Consider the following 18,426-nt stretch of genomic DNA (forward strand, 5'->3'; position numbering starts at 1 on the left):
TGCATAATGACCATACTTCTTATAGTAATGACATTGAACTTGAGATTTATCATACCTCTAACCTTGTGCTTGATTTTGGCTTGGGCCTTTACTTGGATTTTGATTGTTGCCCCTTCCACTTGAACTTGAAGGGTTGCTTCTTCCACCTCTGTGTGGGCTTCTTCCTCTTCCTCCAGGATATGATCTTCCTTTGCCTCTACCTTGATCAAATGAAACTTGTGTCTTGAAGGCATGCTCCAATGAGGAGCTTCTTGCTCTATTCAGTTTATGTCCATGAGAAATCAGTGATGCATGAAGCTCATCCACTAAGAATTGTGAGAGATCCTTTGTCTATTCTATAGCCACAACAATGGAATCAAACCTTGATGGAAAACTTCTCAAAACTTTCTCAACTATTCTCCTTTTCTCAAGTGTCTCACCATGAGACCTGATTTGAGTAACCAGTCCAATTACATGTGTAAAAAATGAGTCTACATTCTCAGACTCTTTCATACAAAGTGTTTCAAAATATCTTCTCAGCATTTGTAGTTTTGTTGTCTTGACTTTTGCCATGCCTTGGTAGGCTATCTAGAGGGTGTCCCATGCTTGCTTGGATTTCATTGCTGTTGTGACCCTTGCGAAAATACTTTCATGAACTTCTTGAAAAATGTAAAAGAGGGCTTTTGCATCCTTCTCTCTGTTGTCCCTCAACAAATCCTTTTCTACTTGAGATAAGGCATTGTATGCTGCTGCATCTGCTGGTTCTTGAAAACCATTCTCCACCAAATCCCAAATGTCTTGAGAAGAAAATAGGGCCTTCATTGTAATAGCCCAATAATCATATTTTTTTCCATTAAACTGAGGTATCTGAGGATTAGTCAAGTTTTTTCTTGATGTTGCCATTTCTAAGTGAGAAAAAAAAAACTTTCTACCTGCTGGTAAATATGCTCAAAAACCAACATGCCCTCAAAACAATTTTAACTGCTAGTAAAAAACACTTGTTTTTACACTAATAGAATTTAACTTGCTCTGATAAAATGTTAGAAAAAATTTACGGGGCAGAGGAGAGGACTCTGGTGGCTAATCAATTGCGGCTTAGAAATCAGTTGCGGCAAGGAAAGTATTCACTTGCGACAATTGCCGCAACTACAGAGAGGATTAATTAAAACCCAAATCTCATTGCAGAAAAACAAAGTAAAAGAAAAATTGTTGCCGTAAATCTACTTGTGAAAGTTTAAGACCACATCACAACATAGCGTACTTTTGATTATATTTCAAAACATAGGAAAATACATTAGGATGATAAATTGGAGGTTGCTCCTCCAAGTAAAACAAGAAAGATCTTACTGTGATTTACACACTTCACACAGTAAAACACTTGTTTTCAAGGGCACCATAATTCGCTACACGATTTATACAAAATTCACTACATTCATATTTATACAAAACATACATTTGATTAATTCATGACAGAGGAAACCTTAATACACAGCATGGGTGATTTTACATAATAAATGGTTTTATGAACTTACAGGTGTTGTGGAGTGTGAGTAACAGTCTCAGAGTGAATTCTTGCCCATACGTATTTATCAAAACTCATTAAATGCCTTAAACTCTCTGCTGTGTTGCGGAATGGTCAGCGATGTACTACTACTCAGACTTTAGTCCTTCCACCTGCAAACAAAATTGCAACTTGCAAAAGTTACTGGGGAAGCATGGTGTTTTTCAGTGTGTTTAATGTGGTGGTTACGATTAATATGTCCAACAAATACTTCATTAGCATTTATTTGTTTTTTTCCTTTACTTTTTAATAGATTGTTTTTAAAACATTTAGATAGGATGGAATATTTATTGCATATAGGATTTGTTAATTTTTTTATTGTGAAAGGTTATATAGTAATTAATAATATTGCTTACATGGTAAGTAAAAATACTAATAATATTTGCTAATATGTAATTTGTAAAAGTTCATATATTGTTGGACCTGAGCATGTTAAAATCTTTTAAGATAACTTTTATTATTATTATCACTAATATTTTTAGGATTTATTTTTAAAATATAAAAGTTTTTAAATGCCAATATCTCAATTGCATAGTCTTCAATTACATAGTCTCCAATATAGTCGTTCAATCTCCTATTGAATGTTGATACGAGTCCATATAAGTAATTATAAGTAATTCAAAGATAGAAAAATATTTCATACCTAGTGAGTGGATATTACTTGTATCCCATGGCTTGGAATCTTTTGGGAGCTAAAGCAATGAAAGTTACATCAATATAAATAATTTAAAGATAGAAAACTAATTGGATATCATGTGTATCCTAGGGCTTTTAGAATCTTTTCAGAGATCAAACAATGAAGGTTATGTTAATGTAGGAAGAAACAACATAGTTGAAACAACACCATGAATAAATCCATCAAATTCCATCTTGATGGTTACTTTATTGTAGGAAAAAATAACATAGTTGGAATACTTCCATGTATAAATCCATCAAATGTGATGAAATTGCATGCAAGCCTAAACATAGTTGTGTGACGTCAAATCCTCTAGCCCAACATGACTTCTTTACATAAAAAATACATATCCAATTAGAGAGCTGCTCTCCAAACATTCATTCTCTAATAAAGAAAGAAAAAAATATTTAAGCCTATAAAAAAGGAACCATTATGCACCAATTATTATCTTAAAATAGTAAGGCAAAAGAATCATAAAACACAAATATTATTCTTGTCATGTATCGATTATATTGTAATTTATTCACTCTTGAATTTCTCTTTCTTAAAGTGTGAACTCATATTCTTACCATAGACAACACATGAACATTAGTCTTTCTTAAACCCAAGGCTCTATGTATAATCCTGCATAGTTGAAAACTATCTCAAATTTTGATGTAGACGATTCTTAGTTTGCCAACTTTAAAAATTGTCTATATCAAACCATAATTTTGCAAAAGCATAATCATGATTTTGTTGTACCAAAATTGAAATCACTAGATGTTCATAAAGTGGCTATATGTGACGCTAAAATGGATGAATACTAAGTATATAACCTTAATGTTTAACAATGAAAAGTTATTGTTAGCCATTGATTTGTGTTTCAGATTTGACGTATATAATCAATTTCCAATGAAATGTTTTGCATCCAAATTATTATTAAAACTAAGTTCTTAAAAATAAATATAGATATCTTAAACATTGAGAAAAAAATAAACATTTAAATTTATTTTCTTAATATTACAAAATAATGTGATTGCATTCTCTCTTTATATATATAATTAATTTCAATTTATATAAAAATATATTTATTTTTAATAAATATATTTTAAATTCTTATATTTATTTATAAGAATTTGGTTGAAAAAAAACATAAACACAAATCTAATTAATTAATAGAATTTAGGAATTAAGTATGTTTGATTTTTTAAATAATGAAAAGAAGCATGAATTTATTTTTCAGTGATATATTAGCATTAATATGATTTCTATAAAATAAGCATATTCATTTATTTATATCAGCGTTGATATAATTTCTTTAAAATAAGTATACTCATTTATTTAAATTTGAATTGATTAAAAATTATATATATAATTTAATAAATTTAATTTAAAATAATTTTTTATTTAAATAAAATTAATTTGATAATATAATTATAAATCTAATTAAATATTAATAATTAATTGATTTTTTTAAATAAATAAGTTGATAATTAATTAAATGAATATTTTTTTAAATTATGAAATTGACTAGTGAAGAACCACATGCTTAGTTGACCATGCCAATTACACACTATAAAATAAATAGAGGGGGAATATTTTTGGTAGATAAAGTTGATTTCTAACTTTTATCATACTTTGGCTTGCCTTTAATGTATAATAATAACATTTTGTGCCGGTTGAAAAATTGCTTTTTCCTTTTAAAAACACAAAATTGAACATAATTAGGGGATAATATATTTGGTGGATAGAGCTTATTTTTAACTTTTATCTCAGTTATCATATTACTGAGTTTTACTTTTATTGTGGAATATTAACAACATTTTGTGCATGTGGAAAATTGTTGTTTTCCTTTCAATAAACACAAAGGTTAATTTGAATAGATAAAATATATCTAGTAAACTTTTGATATTCAATTTGTCTTACTTTTAATTTATAATATTAACAATTTTTTTTTTTGAAAATAATCCTATATTTTTTTAATTTGAATAATTACATCTGATTTGAAAAAAAAACTATAAATTAATTATATAAATGTAATGATAACTACAAAGAGTTGATTTATAAATTTTTTTTTGTAAGTTTTCTTGTATTGCAACATTTTGAAAGTTTTGTATTGGAATCTTGTGCTCTTATTTAAAGTCTTACATTTATATTTTTTTGCTAAATTTTTATAAAAAATGAAATATGAATATATACATCAATTCCTTTAAATAAGATTTTTTTTTTTCAAACAAAATTTTATTTTTTAAAGAAATTGAATCATTTTTTAGAAAAATAAGATAATGCAAAACAATTTAACTTACTCATTAATAAAAAATAGAAATATTTTCTCATCTTCATTTAACGACATTGTCTAACATTACTAATATATATATATATATATATATATATCTATATATATAAAAGATATACTATATAAAACTGATACTATTGTCCATATTTTTAATAATAACATAAATATTGGTGAAAAAAAAAATTAAAGTGAAAAATATTCATTTGATTAACATCTGGCATTTTATAAATCATCTAAAAAAATATAACCCTTATTAATCCCGGCATGTCCATACATTTTAACCATATTCTATATGTATAAAAATTTTAACAATATTTTATATGTATATAAAATTTAAGGATATTATAATTTATTATTAAATATTTACTATTATAATTTAAAAAAATTTAAATTTAATTTATTATACTCTCTAAAAACTATTTAAAAATATATTTTATTTTATTTTTAAAATGTTTTACAATTATAATAATATTATAATATTATGCACATGTCTTTTTCATTACTTACTCATTTTTATTTATACTAATATACTAAATTATTTAATAATAAGAAATATTTTGTTTTTAAAATATATATTAAACTTATCTTTCTAATGTGTATATATAATATAGTATAATATAAGAGATACAAGTTTAAATTCATACTGGATAGGATATATTTATTTCTTCTATTTTTATTGTTATTATGCTGAATTAGATAGAATATATATATTTTACTTTTAAAATAAATTCATACTGAATAGGATATATTTATTTCTTCTATTTTTATTGGTATTAAGCTGAATTAGATAAGATATATATATTTTATTTTTAAAATAAATAAACTCAACTTATTGTGTAAAAAGTCAAATTCACATACTGAAGAGCACATACTTAAATCTATCTCCTCTATGTAACAGCAATGAGGAGATTTATCCCATTTACACCTTGAAAAATAATACTGATGATTTGCATTGTTTGATATTTGATGTCGGTACCCCGAGTCTTTTATTCTCAATCTTCTATTTCATAGACTGGATAGTACATATTTAAATCTCCTAATTCAAGTATCAAACAGAACTGTGAAGAGACTCGTCCAATTTTCACCTTGGATAGTACGTACTTACATCTCCCTGATTACAAGTATGAATCACACGTGTGAAGAGACACATCCAATTTACACCTTGAATAATAGGACTGATGAGTTGTAATGTTTGTTTTTTATCAGGCTATGCGGATTTCTCTGAGTCTTTTTGGAAAATAAATGATCTGGCTACTTTTACTAAGTAACTAACAATAATAAAACTCAGAAGTTTAACATAATTCCCATTGCAATTAGATTGGTAACCAAAATTGTTTAGAAAAACAAGGGACATTTGATGCCCCATATCCCAGGTGATCGTTCACACGCTTCGTTACTGACCTCTGCATTGATCTCATTCATAATCTGATTTGATTTGAAAGTGGAGACAATGAAGTTGCTAAAAATTTCAATCTATGATCCCCAGTTACCTCAGTGAAGATTGTTTCAGAGTAACAGACGGAGACGGCCAATAATACAAGGAGATGGAGAAACCCCGGAGCATTGGCTCATAGTCACCTGGGCTCCAAAAAACTAGATGGAGGAGCAGCAGCTGCAGAATGGACGTGGGGACGTGTCAAGTCAGGTGCGCCCACACTCTCCACATCTACGAAAGCAGGCTTTGTGGGCGACAGAAGATGTTCTCCGTCACTTGTCAGCATCCACACCACCTGGGACATGGACGGCCGCAACGCTACAGCTGCTTGCGTACACAAAAGACCAATTTTAACCACTCTAATCCCTTCCTCCCGCGAATAACTGCCCTCCAATGTAGGATCCATAACTTCTAAAGCCCTGTCGGCTTTATACAATCTCCATGTCTGGTGATTGGTCAACATCAACAAACAAAAAAAATTTAGTTATCAGGGGATTATAATACTGCAGAGGATTATAAAGATGAGATCCGCATGAACCATACCCTTTCGATGAGAAAGTCATCTTCAGCGGAACTCTGATTCTTTCTTCCGCTTATAATCTCAAGTAGAAGCACTCCAAAGCTAAATACATCTGCTTTCTCACTCAACTGTCCACGTAAAGCGTACTCCAGGGCCATGTAGCCTCTGCACAATGTATGTTGAACGTATAATTTCAACGCCGATGTACCAACGCCAGAAACCGTTCAACTAACCCGCCGGAGAGTTCTCGGGCCATTTTCCGGCGAAGGGAATCTCCGTACTCTTGAACCCGAGAAAATCTGGAGCAGACGCGTGGCTCTCCCCTGACATCAGCCAACGTAATTTCTCGGGCGACAAAGTTAGGTGACAAAGTGCCTTCTGATATTGTTGTCCACCGTCCGATTCGCTTGAATGTTCTCCACCGTTGATCACCTGGAGCTGCGCACGAACGTGCATCAAATTAAAACTATTGCGTGGAGTAAATTAAAAGCATGGTTGACCATACGTTTTAATTAATGAAATGTCATAGTGGTAGGTAGAATATTGAAGTTTTTTTATAGAGCACGTAAGTTTTTTTTTATGAAAAGGTATGGTGCATTTAAACATAGGTATGGTCAGTTTTTTTTTGTATGTAATGTAATACTTAAAAAAAGGAGCTTATATATTTTTGTTGGTTGACTTTTTAGTAATATGTGAGAGCTCGTGGTGTAGCGAAAAAAAACCATGTGTGGTATGTATTGAACGCACAACAGTGCGAAGAAATCATAAGGAACAGGTTGTAATGTTTTTGTGTGGTATCGTAAAACGGAGGAGTAGCGAAAAACCATGTGTGGTTTTGCACAGCAATGCATAAAGAAAATAGTGGAGCGCATTTGTAGGTATATGTAAATTTTTGTTTTACAGCAGCGTGTAAAAATAGTTTTTCACCTGTAAATGTAAATGGAGGTTTTACAGCAGTAAAAGTAAATGGGAATTTTTCCAGCAGTGTAAATTCTCATATGGAGACAGAGTAAATGTTTTTGTTGTTAAATGTATTTTGGTGAATCCCTCTCAAAAAAGAGGATGAATATGTATGAGGCAAAATATTTTTGAATAGAAATTTTATGGTGGTGAAATACTCTGTTTCTCAGTGAAATTTTTTTTAACCTCCCTGTGCACAAAAAGGATCCTGGAACAAAGGAAACAGAGCATTGCCTCTGTGTTTAGTTTGAATCTTGGTTTTTGGTATTTATCCCATAAAAAATACCCAACAGTGGTATCAGAGCAGGCTCAGGCTCTTTAAAGAAGTTAAAGAAGCTGAAGGGAGAAGGTTGTTGCTGCTGCAAAACTTCTCAAGCAGAGTGAAGGCTCAGTCAGGAAAATACTCAGGTATTTCCCAAAGTTTTTTTTGTGTTGCTGAAGAGACAGTCAGTTTTTAAAATACACAGTCAAGGAATGGCTAGCACAAGCACTGGTATGGGTATGTTTAATACCCAGCTCCCACAGTTTAATGGGAAGAACTATGACTACTGGTCAATAACTATGAAAGCCTTGCTTGCTTCCCAAGACTTATGGGAAATAGTTGAAGATGGTTTTGAAGAACCAGCAGATGAAACTGAGTTCAATGCATTAACTCAGGGAGAGAAGGATCTGCTGAAGAGCAATAGGAAGAAGGATTCAAAAGCCCGTGTGTTATTGTATCTAGCAGTAGACCAGAGTATATTTCCAAGGTTAGCAGCAGCTAAGACATCCAATGAAGCATGGGAAACCCTTAAGACAGCCTATCAAGGCATGGAGAAAGTGAAGACAGCAAAACTACAATTGTTGAGAAAGGATTTTGAGAACTTGAACATGAAGGAGTCAGATAACATTGATTCATTCTTCACTCATGTGATTGGTGTAATCACACAAATGAGAACTCATGGAGAAACCATTGAAGATAGAAGGATTGTGGAGAAAATATTGAGGGTCTTACCCTCAAGGTTCGATGCCATAGTCACCACCATTGAAGAGACAAAGGATCTCTCAAACTATTCAGTTGATGAGCTACATGCATCACTGATAACACATGAGCAGAGGTTGAGTAGGAATGAAAACTCATCTCTTGAGCAAGCCTTCAAGACCCAGATGTCCTTTGGAAGAGGAAGAGGTCAAGGAAGAGGAAACCGAAGAGGAAGAGGCAGAAGCCAGAACAGAGGTGGAAGGAACAGCCCAGCAAATGCACAAGGAAGAGGCAGCAATCCAAATCAGAACCAAGGCCAAGGCAGCAGCCAACAAGGAGGACAACATCATGCTCAAGGACAAAGGTATGAAAAATCCAATGTCCAATGTTATTATTGTAAAAAGTATGGGCATTATGCCAGTGAATGTAGGAAGAAGCAGCATGATATGAACAATAAACAAAATGCAAATGTTACTAGAGAAAACAGCAGCCAAAATAATGTGTTGTTAGCATGTAACATGGCTGAAACAAACAGTGAAGACATATGGTTTTTAGACTCAGGTTGCAGCAACCATATGACAGGAAACATTGCCCTCTTCTCAGCCTTAAATCAAAACTTGAAATCAGAAGTCACACTAGGAACTGATAGCAAAGTCTCTGTTATGGGAAAAGGGGAGGTAAAAATATTTTCAAAGCAAGGAGAAAGGAAAACCATAGCAGATGTATACTATGTCCCTGGAATGAGATGTAATCTCTTGAGTATTGGACAGCTTGTCCATAAGGGGTACAATGTTTTCTTTAAAAATGATGTATGCACCATCATGGATATACCACCCAGCAAAAGATGCATTGCTGAAGTGAAGATGACAAGGAACAGGATGTTCCCTCTCCGGATCAGGGCAGACATGAAGAACAAAAGGGAAATGGCAGCAGTCACCCAAGAGGCCTTCCAAAGCGTGCCAAAGGATGAGAACTGGTTATGGCACTTGAGATTCGGGCATCTAAATTTTGGAGGTCTAAACTTATTGAGCAGAAAAGGAATGGTAAAGGGATTACCATTGATAGAGAAGCCGGACAGCCTTTGTGAAGGTTGTATATTGGGCAAACAACATAGAGAAAGTTTTCCATCAGGGAAAAGCATAAGGGCAAAGGCACCCTTAGAGATCATCCACTCAGATTTGTGTGGACCAATGCAAGCTCCATCATTAGCAGGCAGCCTATATTTCTTAACATTCATTGATGACTTTACAAGAAAGACTTGGATATATTTCCTTAAAAACAAAAGTGAAGTGTTTGAGAAATTCCAAAACTTCAAGGCATTTGTGGAAAACCAAAGTGGGCTGCACATTAAAGTTTTGAGAACTGATAGAGGAGGTGAGTATATCTCCAAGGAATTCCTAAGATTTTGTAGAGAAAATGGAATTCACAAACAATTTACAGCAAGGTACACTCCGCAGCAAAATGGAGTTGCTGAAAGGAAGAACAGGACCATCATGGATATGGCGAGGAGCATGCTGAAGGCAAAGCATTTGCCAAATGATTATTGGGCTGAAGCTGTAAATTGTGCAGTGTATATTTTGAACAGGTGTCCTACAAAAGCAGTGATGAACAAGGTGCCAGAAGAGGCATGGAGTGGGAGAAAGCAAGGAGTCACCCACATGAGAGTTTTTGGATGTGTGGCCTATGCACACATACCAGATCAGCTAAGGAGGAAGTTGGACAACAAAGGGGAGAAATGTCTATTCATTGGATACAGTGAGGAATCCAAAGCCTACAGGTTATACATCCCATCTACCAAGAAGTTTTTTGTCAGCAGAGATGTTCAATTCATTGAAGAGGAAGCTTGGGATGGAAGCATAGAGAAAACAGTGAATGTCAAGAACTGTTTGTCTCATGATGAAGATGAAGAGGAGGTGGCTGAAATGCATCCCCAAACAGCAGCGCCAACACAAGGACAGCAAGGGACACTATTGAGGATCAATGAGAGTGCTTCTCCAAGCACACCACAAGGAGGAAATTCAAGTGCATCTTCAAGCACTTGCACACCAAGTGAAAGAGGTAAGAAATTTAGAAATCTAAGTGACATTTATGATGAAGGAATGAATTCCTTATTTGCCTTGTATTGTCATGTTGATGATCCTATTCATTTCGAGGATGCAATTAAAGATAGGAAATGGATAGAAGCTATGGATGAGGAGATCAATGCCATAGAGAGAAACAAAACATGGGATTTGGTTGAGTTACCAAAAGGCAAAGAAGTCATTGGTGTGAAATGGGTCTACAAGACCAAGAGCAAAGATGAAGGTAAGATAGAAAGGCACAAGGCAAGGCTGGTTGTCAAAGGATACAAGCAGCAGTATGGGATAGATTATGAGGAGACTTTCGCACCGGTTGCAAGAATGGAAACCGTGATAGCAGTGTTTTCCATAGCAGCTCAAAACAAATGGAAAGTCTACCAAATGGATGTGAAATCAACATTTCTAAATGGAGTGTTAAAGGAAGAGGTTTATGTGGAACAGCCTCTCGGATATGAGAAGAAAGGTGAAGAGCACAAAGTGTGCAAATTGAAGAAAGCTCTTTATGGGCTGAAGCAAGCGCCAAGAGCATGGTACAGCAGGATAGATTCATATCTATTGGATAATGAATTTGACAAATGTGAAGGAGAACCCACAGTCTACATCAAGGAAAAGGATGGTAAAATTTTAATTGTTGTCTTGTATGTAGATGATGTTATTTTCACTGGAAATGATATTTATCTTATTGAGAATTTTAAATCAGTCATGAAGGATGAATTTGAAATGACTGACATGGGTTTGTTGAGATACTTCTTAGGCATAGAAGTAGATCAAAATGAAAAAGGAATTTTTATATCTCAAGCAAGATATGTAAATCAAGTTTTGGGCAGATTTAAGATGGAAGAATGCAAGGCAGCAATCACTCCCACAGTGATGGGATTAAAACTCAGCAGAGAGGACAGCAGCAAGGATTTTGATCCTAGCCTACACAAAAGCATTGTGGGCAGCCTTATGTATTTAACAGCTACTAGGCCTGACATTATGTATGCTGTTAGTTTAATTTCCAGATTTATGGAGAGGCCAAAGGAGGCACATTGGCAGGCAGCAAAAAGAATTTTGAGGTATGTCAAAGGTACCAAAATGTTTGGAATTTTTTATAGTGTCTCAGAAAGTTCAGATTTGGTTGGATACACTGATAGTGATTGGGCTGGAAGTGTAGATGATCGGAAGAGCACTTCCAGTTATGTATTTCATATGGGTTCAGGAGCCATTTCATGGGCTTCTAAGAAGCAGTCCATTGTAGCATTGTCTACAGCAGAGGCTGAATATGTGGCAGCTACAGCAGCAGCATGTCAAGCAGTGTGGATGAGAAGAATGTTGAGGAGCTTAGGCCAAGAGCAGGCAAAAGCGACAGTGATTTTTTGTGACAATAGCTCTGATATTGCTTTGTCAAAGAATTCAGTGTTTCATAAGAGAACGAAACACATTGATACAAGGTTTCACTACATCAGAGAATTGGTGAACAATGGAGAAATTGTCCTAGAACATTGCAGGACTCAAGAACAGGTAGCAGACATCTTGACAAAGCCACTGGATCAGAAAAGCTTTGAATTTTTGAGGAAGTGTCTGGGTATGACCGAATGCCCAGCAGTTGAAATTAAAGGGGAGTGTTGAACGTATAATTTCAACGCCGATGTACCAACGCCAGAAACCGTTCAACTAACCCGCCGGAGAGTTCTCGGGCCATTTTCCGGCGAAGGGAATCTCCGTACTCTTGAACCCGAGAAAATCTGGAGCAGACGCGTGGCTCTCCCCTGACATCAGCCAACGTAATTTCTCGGGCGATAAAGTTAGGTGACAAAGTGCCTTCCGATATTGTTGTCCACCGTCCGATTCGCTTGAATGTTCTCCGCCGTTGATCACCTGGAGCTGCGCACGAACCTGCATCAAATTAAAACTATTGCGTGGAGTAAATTAAAAGCATGGTTGACCATACGTTTTAATTAATGAAATGTCATAGTGGTAGGTAGAATATTGAAGTTTTTTTATAGAGCACGTAAGTTTTTTTATGAAAAGGTATGGTGCATTTAAACATAGGTATGGTCAGTTTTTTTTTGTATGTAATGTAATACTTAAAAAAAGGAGCTTATATATTTTTGTTGGTTGACTTTTTAGTAATATGTGAGAGCTCGTGGTGCAGCGAAAAAAAACCATGTGTGGTATGTATTGAACGCACAGCAGTGCGAAGAAATCATAAGGAACAGGTTGTAATGTTTTTGTGTGGTATCGTAAAACGGAGGAGTAGCGAAAAACCATGTGTGGTTTTGCACAGCAGTGCATAAAGAAAATAGTGGAGCGCATTTGTAGGTATATGTAAATTTTTGTTTTACAGCAGCGTGTAAAAATAGTTTTTCACCTGTAAATGTAAATGGAGGTTTTATAGCAGTAAAAGTAAATGGGAATTTTTCCAGCAGTGTAAATTCTCATATGGAGACAGAGTAAATTTTTTTTGTTGTTAAATGTATTTTGGTGAATCCCTCTCAGAAAAGAGCATGAATATGTATGAGGCAAAATATTTTTGAATAGAAATTTTATGGTGGTGAAATACTCTGTTTCTCAGTGAAATTTTTTTTAACCTCCCTGTGCACAAAAAGGATCCTGGAACAAAGGAAACAGAGCATTGCCTCTGTGTTTAGTTTGAATCTTGGTTTTTGGTATTTATCCCATAAAAAATACCCAACAATGTAAGCAAATATCCATATAATTTTAACCGTCTCAAAATGATATGATCCCTATTCAGATGTTATATGAATCGTAATTTGTTTGTGTTACATTGTAATTTATTAAATGATGTTAGGGACCTCAAGAGACAGAACGGTAGAGAGAACTCTTACACAGTCCCTGCAACTCTAGTGCTAACGTGGCTTTGATCCTCCGCAAAGAGTCTGGCTAACCCAAAATCTGCTATTTTGGGTCTGTGTTTATGATCCAGTAAAATGTTGCTTGCTTTAATATCTCTGTGAATGATCTGAATCTCAGATTCCTCGTGAAGATATGCCAACCCACGCGCTGTTCCAACAATGATCTTATACCTCTCTTTCCAGTCAAGTAAATGTCGTTTTGTTGTATCTGCAAACAATGATCCAGTTATACTGTTATAGTAAAAGCATTCACTAGCTATAGAAGTTTTGTTGTATCTGCAAACAATGATCCACTTATACTGTTATAGTAAAAGCATTAACTAGCTATAGAACTTAGAAGTAAACTCCAATAAAATAGGCCCAACATTAGCAGCGTTATGTCATTTAAGGACGAGAAGAGACCAAATAAGAGCTTGTCAAGACTGCCGGCTGGGAAGTATTCGTAAACAAGTAGTCTTTCTGAGCTTTCAACGGAGCAACCAACCAATTTCACTAGATTCCTATGCTGAACACGACTGATGAGATTTGTTTCATTCAGAAACTCAGTTTCGCCTTGCTGTGAACCTAGATTTAGTCGCTTAACTGCAACCTCTCGGCCGTTCGGTAGAACCCCCTGTTGATTTACTGCATCGTTAGTCGAGCTAATTTTATAATATATGATTTCTCATCGGATACTTCATGGAAAAAATTGTTAGATGCTCACTTTAAAGACACATCCAAAACCTCCTTGGCCAAGCTTGTTCTCTATGTCAAAGTTAGAAGTAGCTTCTCTCAAAATATCGTACTTGAAAATGAGCTCCGGATTGATAATGGTTTCAGATATGATTACTTCTGTGCAAAAATAATAACATGAGGGTATGCATATATTCATGCAGTAAAGAAATAGAGAAACAATTCATAGGACACACAATTCAGCCGCATCTTGGGTCATAACACTGAAATATTACAGAACTATTTCAGGACCTTGGGTTCCAGAAATCCGGTCCCGACTTTTTCGGCTGGATAAGAAATACCACATCGAAAGGCCAATGGTTACAGTAAATCCAATGACCGCACCTATTACGCCCAGTGTTATCCCAAGAACCTTGCCTTCTGCAAACGTTCTCATGACATCTCAGTAAATAGTGTTTTAATTCACTAAAATGAAATCTTTACAAAACAAATATGACCCTAATCATTGCAAGATATGTGAAAGAAAATACTGGATGCTGGAGGGCCCTTTCTCGTCAAGAGATTACTCCTATTTTTGCTTTCTGCGAATTTGCACAAGAAATCTCAGTAAATTGGCTATGCTTTAGTTGGGGAAAATGAAAACGTTACAGAGCCATTATATACCCCTTATTATTGTTAACTATATGAAGGAAGATACCTGGCAAACGAGGACTTTCGCTTTGGGGTGTTGAGGAGAGAACGAAAGTGTTGAAAAATTCGAAAACCTCGTATCGCAAATGGCATCTATCACGTGCGATTTGAGCCCCAAGAGCTCCACTTTGACATAAGAATATATATTGCAAGGCAGATGTTAGGCATGATCTGCAGTTTGTTTGGGACAGATGTCCCCAACACTGCGCTAAGCCGTAGATATGCCCTGTTAAATTTGAAGGCACACCCACTAAATTTGCAGCGAAAAATTTGGGAGTCCGCAGAGCTTCAATGATAATATTTGAGAGCATGACCTTCACAGTTTTTTTGAACACTTGGGGTTGACTGCTCTTCCCACTGTTGCAAAGAACCTCTGATGGGGTAATCTGCATATTCTCCAGATAGTCGTAAAGACCATTATTGCCGTAGCGTAAGAAGCAGTCGTCTAGGTGAATGACCCCAGAAGTATTGTAGCATTGGTCAACAATAATTTCTTTGGCCGTCGATGCGCACTGTTTGCAAGCGGAGGAACCTAAATCTCCCCTGCACTGGACTATCCCACAAACCGCACTATTGTTGTTTGCCCCCTCAGCAACACTGGAAGTAGTGAATCCTGTGGGATTAGCTTTCCCCACCAATGATTCCAAAACTTTGTTTAGACTTTGCTGGAAGACGATACCGTTTGTATTTTCGTTCTTTCCACAATAAGACCAAACTTGAGTAGTAAAAGTCCCTGGTTTGTCCCTAGATTCGTGGTAAAAGTAATGATTGTCGTAACGTAAGAGGCAGCCTTTTAGTTGAATGTATCCATAAGGTCCCCTGCATCCCTGAAGAAGCCGTGTCTTCGCTGTAGTTACGCAGCGTTGACGATCAGAGGGACCTAAATCTTCTCTACACTGGACAAGCCCATAAACAACACTATTGAATCCCACATCACCAACACTAGAAAAATCGAATGCGCTGTAATAAATATCCGTCACCAGTCTTTGCAGAACCTCGTTTAGATTACACTGGAAGGCGCTACCGTTCATATATTCACTACCATTCCCGCAATAACTTGAAACGGTATTGGTGTAAGGATCAGGCACTGAGAGAAGCATACGCATAGGCACACTTAGGGCAAGTAACAGGCTCATGATTAGTGGTTTCATCTTCATGGTCATCGCCCCAACCGCAGGGCATTCTTGTCGCTCTACGCTGTTTTATATTCACATCTCCTGGAATTTCTGATATGTTGAGCTGCTACTTAATCCAAGGGCATTAAAGAGCCACTCGTTCAGACAATAGAGTCAATCGTTCACACAGTCGTCCATACAATAGAGTCAATCGTTCATACTCTATTTAAATGACCAAGGTATCTTCAACGTTTTTCTAGAGGAGGTTATATCTAGGTATAAATTTGACGCGTATTCCGATCAGTTAGTAAATTTTAAATTTTTTTACGATGCCTTGTTTCGTCTTTTATATGATGTTTTATATATATTTTAGAGAGTTATTTTTTTTAAATAAGTTTTTTATTTTATTTTATCAATTCTAACTTGATTATAAAATAAAATGAAAATATTTAAGATTATATATATATATATATATATATATATATATATATATATAGATTTATATTTTAAATAGCAATTTTTTTTGAAAATTTTGTTAAGGATTCAATAAAATTATGTAGAGTGGTTGTTTATATAATTTCAAACATTTTTTAAGTTATATTAAAATTATTTTAAAAAAATTAATTAGCATGTCTAAGTTTATTAGCTATAATGTATTTTGAAAAAAATAAATTAATATTAATTTTAAATGTAATTAATTGTATTCAAAAAGACTATAAATAATAAAAAAAATTGAACTAACTTTCACTTTTAAATAAGGATTTGGGAGGCTTCTAATATTTTAAGCAATAATAATATATAAAGTATTCATTTTAAAGAAATTCATGAAAGTTTAACAAATAAGGACGGATTTATGTAGTAAGCATCCCAAGATTTGAAAAGCCTAAACCTTAGTAGACATTCCAAGATTTGAAAGGCCTAAACCTTAGCATGCAACCCAAAATTTGGAAAGGCCCAAACATAATCATGTTTGACTCAATTGTGAATTTATGAAATTAATAAAAGTCATAACCATTGTCCACTTGAGATTTCCAACTACTAAATAGATCAATTTTATAAAAAAAATAAATTTATCATGAACACAGTGATATTGAACAAACTATTACATGAAAACTCTCACACTCAAACAAAAAATGTTATGCCATCTTTATTATTTTTTTTGGTGCTAAAATACCCTTCCATCTAATTATTTTATAACTATAGGTTTTTCATCTAACATACTTAATATATAAAATTATAAATATATATGTAAAGATAACATGCATATATAAATAAATAATTTTCTGGCATAAATAAATATGCCTAAATTTTATTTTAAAAATTAAATAGTTATGATTTTTTGTAGAGGAATCTTCGGCGAAAATTACATAGAAAAACTTTTGTCGACGTGTTTCGAATCAGCCAGTGTGGTTCATCATCAGGACAAGTTGAATGAGCAGATCTCTCAATAAGCACAATAAATAGATAAGGCAGAGAATCTAGCTTTAACGGCTAACAACCAATAGCTAAAATTGACTTGAAAATGGCTAGCTTGACTTTGATACAGGGTCAAAGAATAAAAATAAATTTTAATTCATTTTATTATATTAATTAATTAAATACGATTTTTTTTTTTTTATTATATTAGAATTAAAATGTAAGGGACAATGTTAGAATTAATATATAAATCATTGTAAATATATTAATGAATGTGAATGAAATAAATTAAAAATTATGTAAAATAACTCAATTACAAAAATATTAATTAGTTATAAATATCAAAAAGGAAAAAAAAACTAATTATATATTAAAATAAAAAGTTAATTATATATATTAAAATATATATATATTCGCCAAGGAATTAAAAAGAAATTATAAAATAGATTAACATTAAATAAATTTTATGAAAAAATAAAAATAAAAATAAATTTAATAAACAAAGCGTTCACTTCAAAACTAAAAACAAAAATGGAATAATGGTTAACTTCTCTTTATTATAAGAATTATTATAATATTAAAAATAGTATATTAGATTTAAAAAAGATTAATTAAAAATAAAATAATAGACAAATAGTTTACATCAAAAAAAACTAATGATTTTGAATTAATTAATTAATATTAGTAAATTTTAATTAAATAGACATAAAGTTAAAAAAAAACTAGTGGTTCTAAATTAATTAATTAATATTAGTAAAATTCAAATAAATATATAAAGTTAAAGTTAAAGTAAAAGAAATAATAATACTAATAATAATAAATAGAAAAATAACAAAAATTCAGGGAGGGAGGGAAAGGAGATGACTAGGAGGAGAGCGCAAGGACCCAGCAACTACTAATGTTCCAGCCATCCTCTCTATTAAAATTGTACGGCCTTTTTTCAATCTCCAGGACTTCCCTGAATTTCAGGTGATAAAATTGGGACACTCTAGCGATCACACTCGCAGATTTTAGAATAACCAATATTAAAATGTTAAAAAAATAAATACGAATAAAACCCCCTCGAATTTAACCATTAACTATGGATTCCATCGACGGTAATCGCCACTTTTTGGTTGGGCAGAATTTTTCGATTTTGTCTGAATCATGTTTCTGATCTTTTTTAGTATTTTGAATTTGTTTTAATTTATGTTTCTAAATAATGAAATTTGATATAGGCTTTCGAAAAAA

General features: G+C 33.6%; 1 protein-coding gene and 1 pseudogene across 1 annotated transcript; both read right to left on the reverse strand.

Annotated features, from left to right (window-relative positions):
* Positions 1-6,065: 6,065 nt before the first annotated feature.
* LOC149240131 (cold-responsive protein kinase 1 pseudogene) lies at positions 6,066-6,604 on the reverse strand (annotated as a pseudogene).
* A 70-nt stretch (positions 6,605-6,674) lies between these two features.
* Positions 6,675-15,828, reverse strand: LOC149240132 (cysteine-rich receptor-like protein kinase 25). The gene is made up of 8 exons (XM_089370065.1): positions 14,673-15,828; positions 14,506-14,556; positions 14,267-14,395; positions 14,007-14,134; positions 13,669-13,916; positions 13,303-13,579; positions 12,111-12,323; positions 6,675-6,884 (listed from the first exon to the last, which is right to left on the reverse strand). Exons 1-8 carry the CDS (start codon positions 15,826-15,828, stop codon positions 6,675-6,677), a joined length of 2,412 nt encoding a protein of 803 aa, XP_089226191.1.
* Positions 15,829-18,426: the final 2,598 nt, after the last annotated feature.

The sequence above is a fragment of the Pinus tabuliformis genome, chromosome 8, assembly GCF_031772625.1.
Source record: "Pinus tabuliformis cultivar Carrire ecotype Pingquan chromosome 8, CPIR1, whole genome shotgun sequence".
In the NCBI taxonomy this organism is placed as follows: domain Eukaryota; kingdom Viridiplantae; phylum Streptophyta; class Pinopsida; order Pinales; family Pinaceae; genus Pinus; species Pinus tabuliformis.

Bases quoted from the DNA above. Each gene is read 5' to 3' on its own strand.
- LOC149240132 (XM_089370065.1), bottom strand. From the start codon at position 15,828: ATGACCATGAAGATGAAACCACTAATCATGAGCCTGTTACTTGCCCTA. The intron at 14,557-14,672 runs GTATCTTCCTTC...GCAAATTCGCAG, and splicing joins CGAAAGTCCTCGTTTGCCAG to AAAGCAAAAATAGGAGTAAT. The intron at 13,917-14,006 runs GTGAGCATCTAA...GTAAATCAACAG, and splicing joins GTTTTGGATGTGTCTTTAAA to GGGGTTCTACCGAACGGCCG.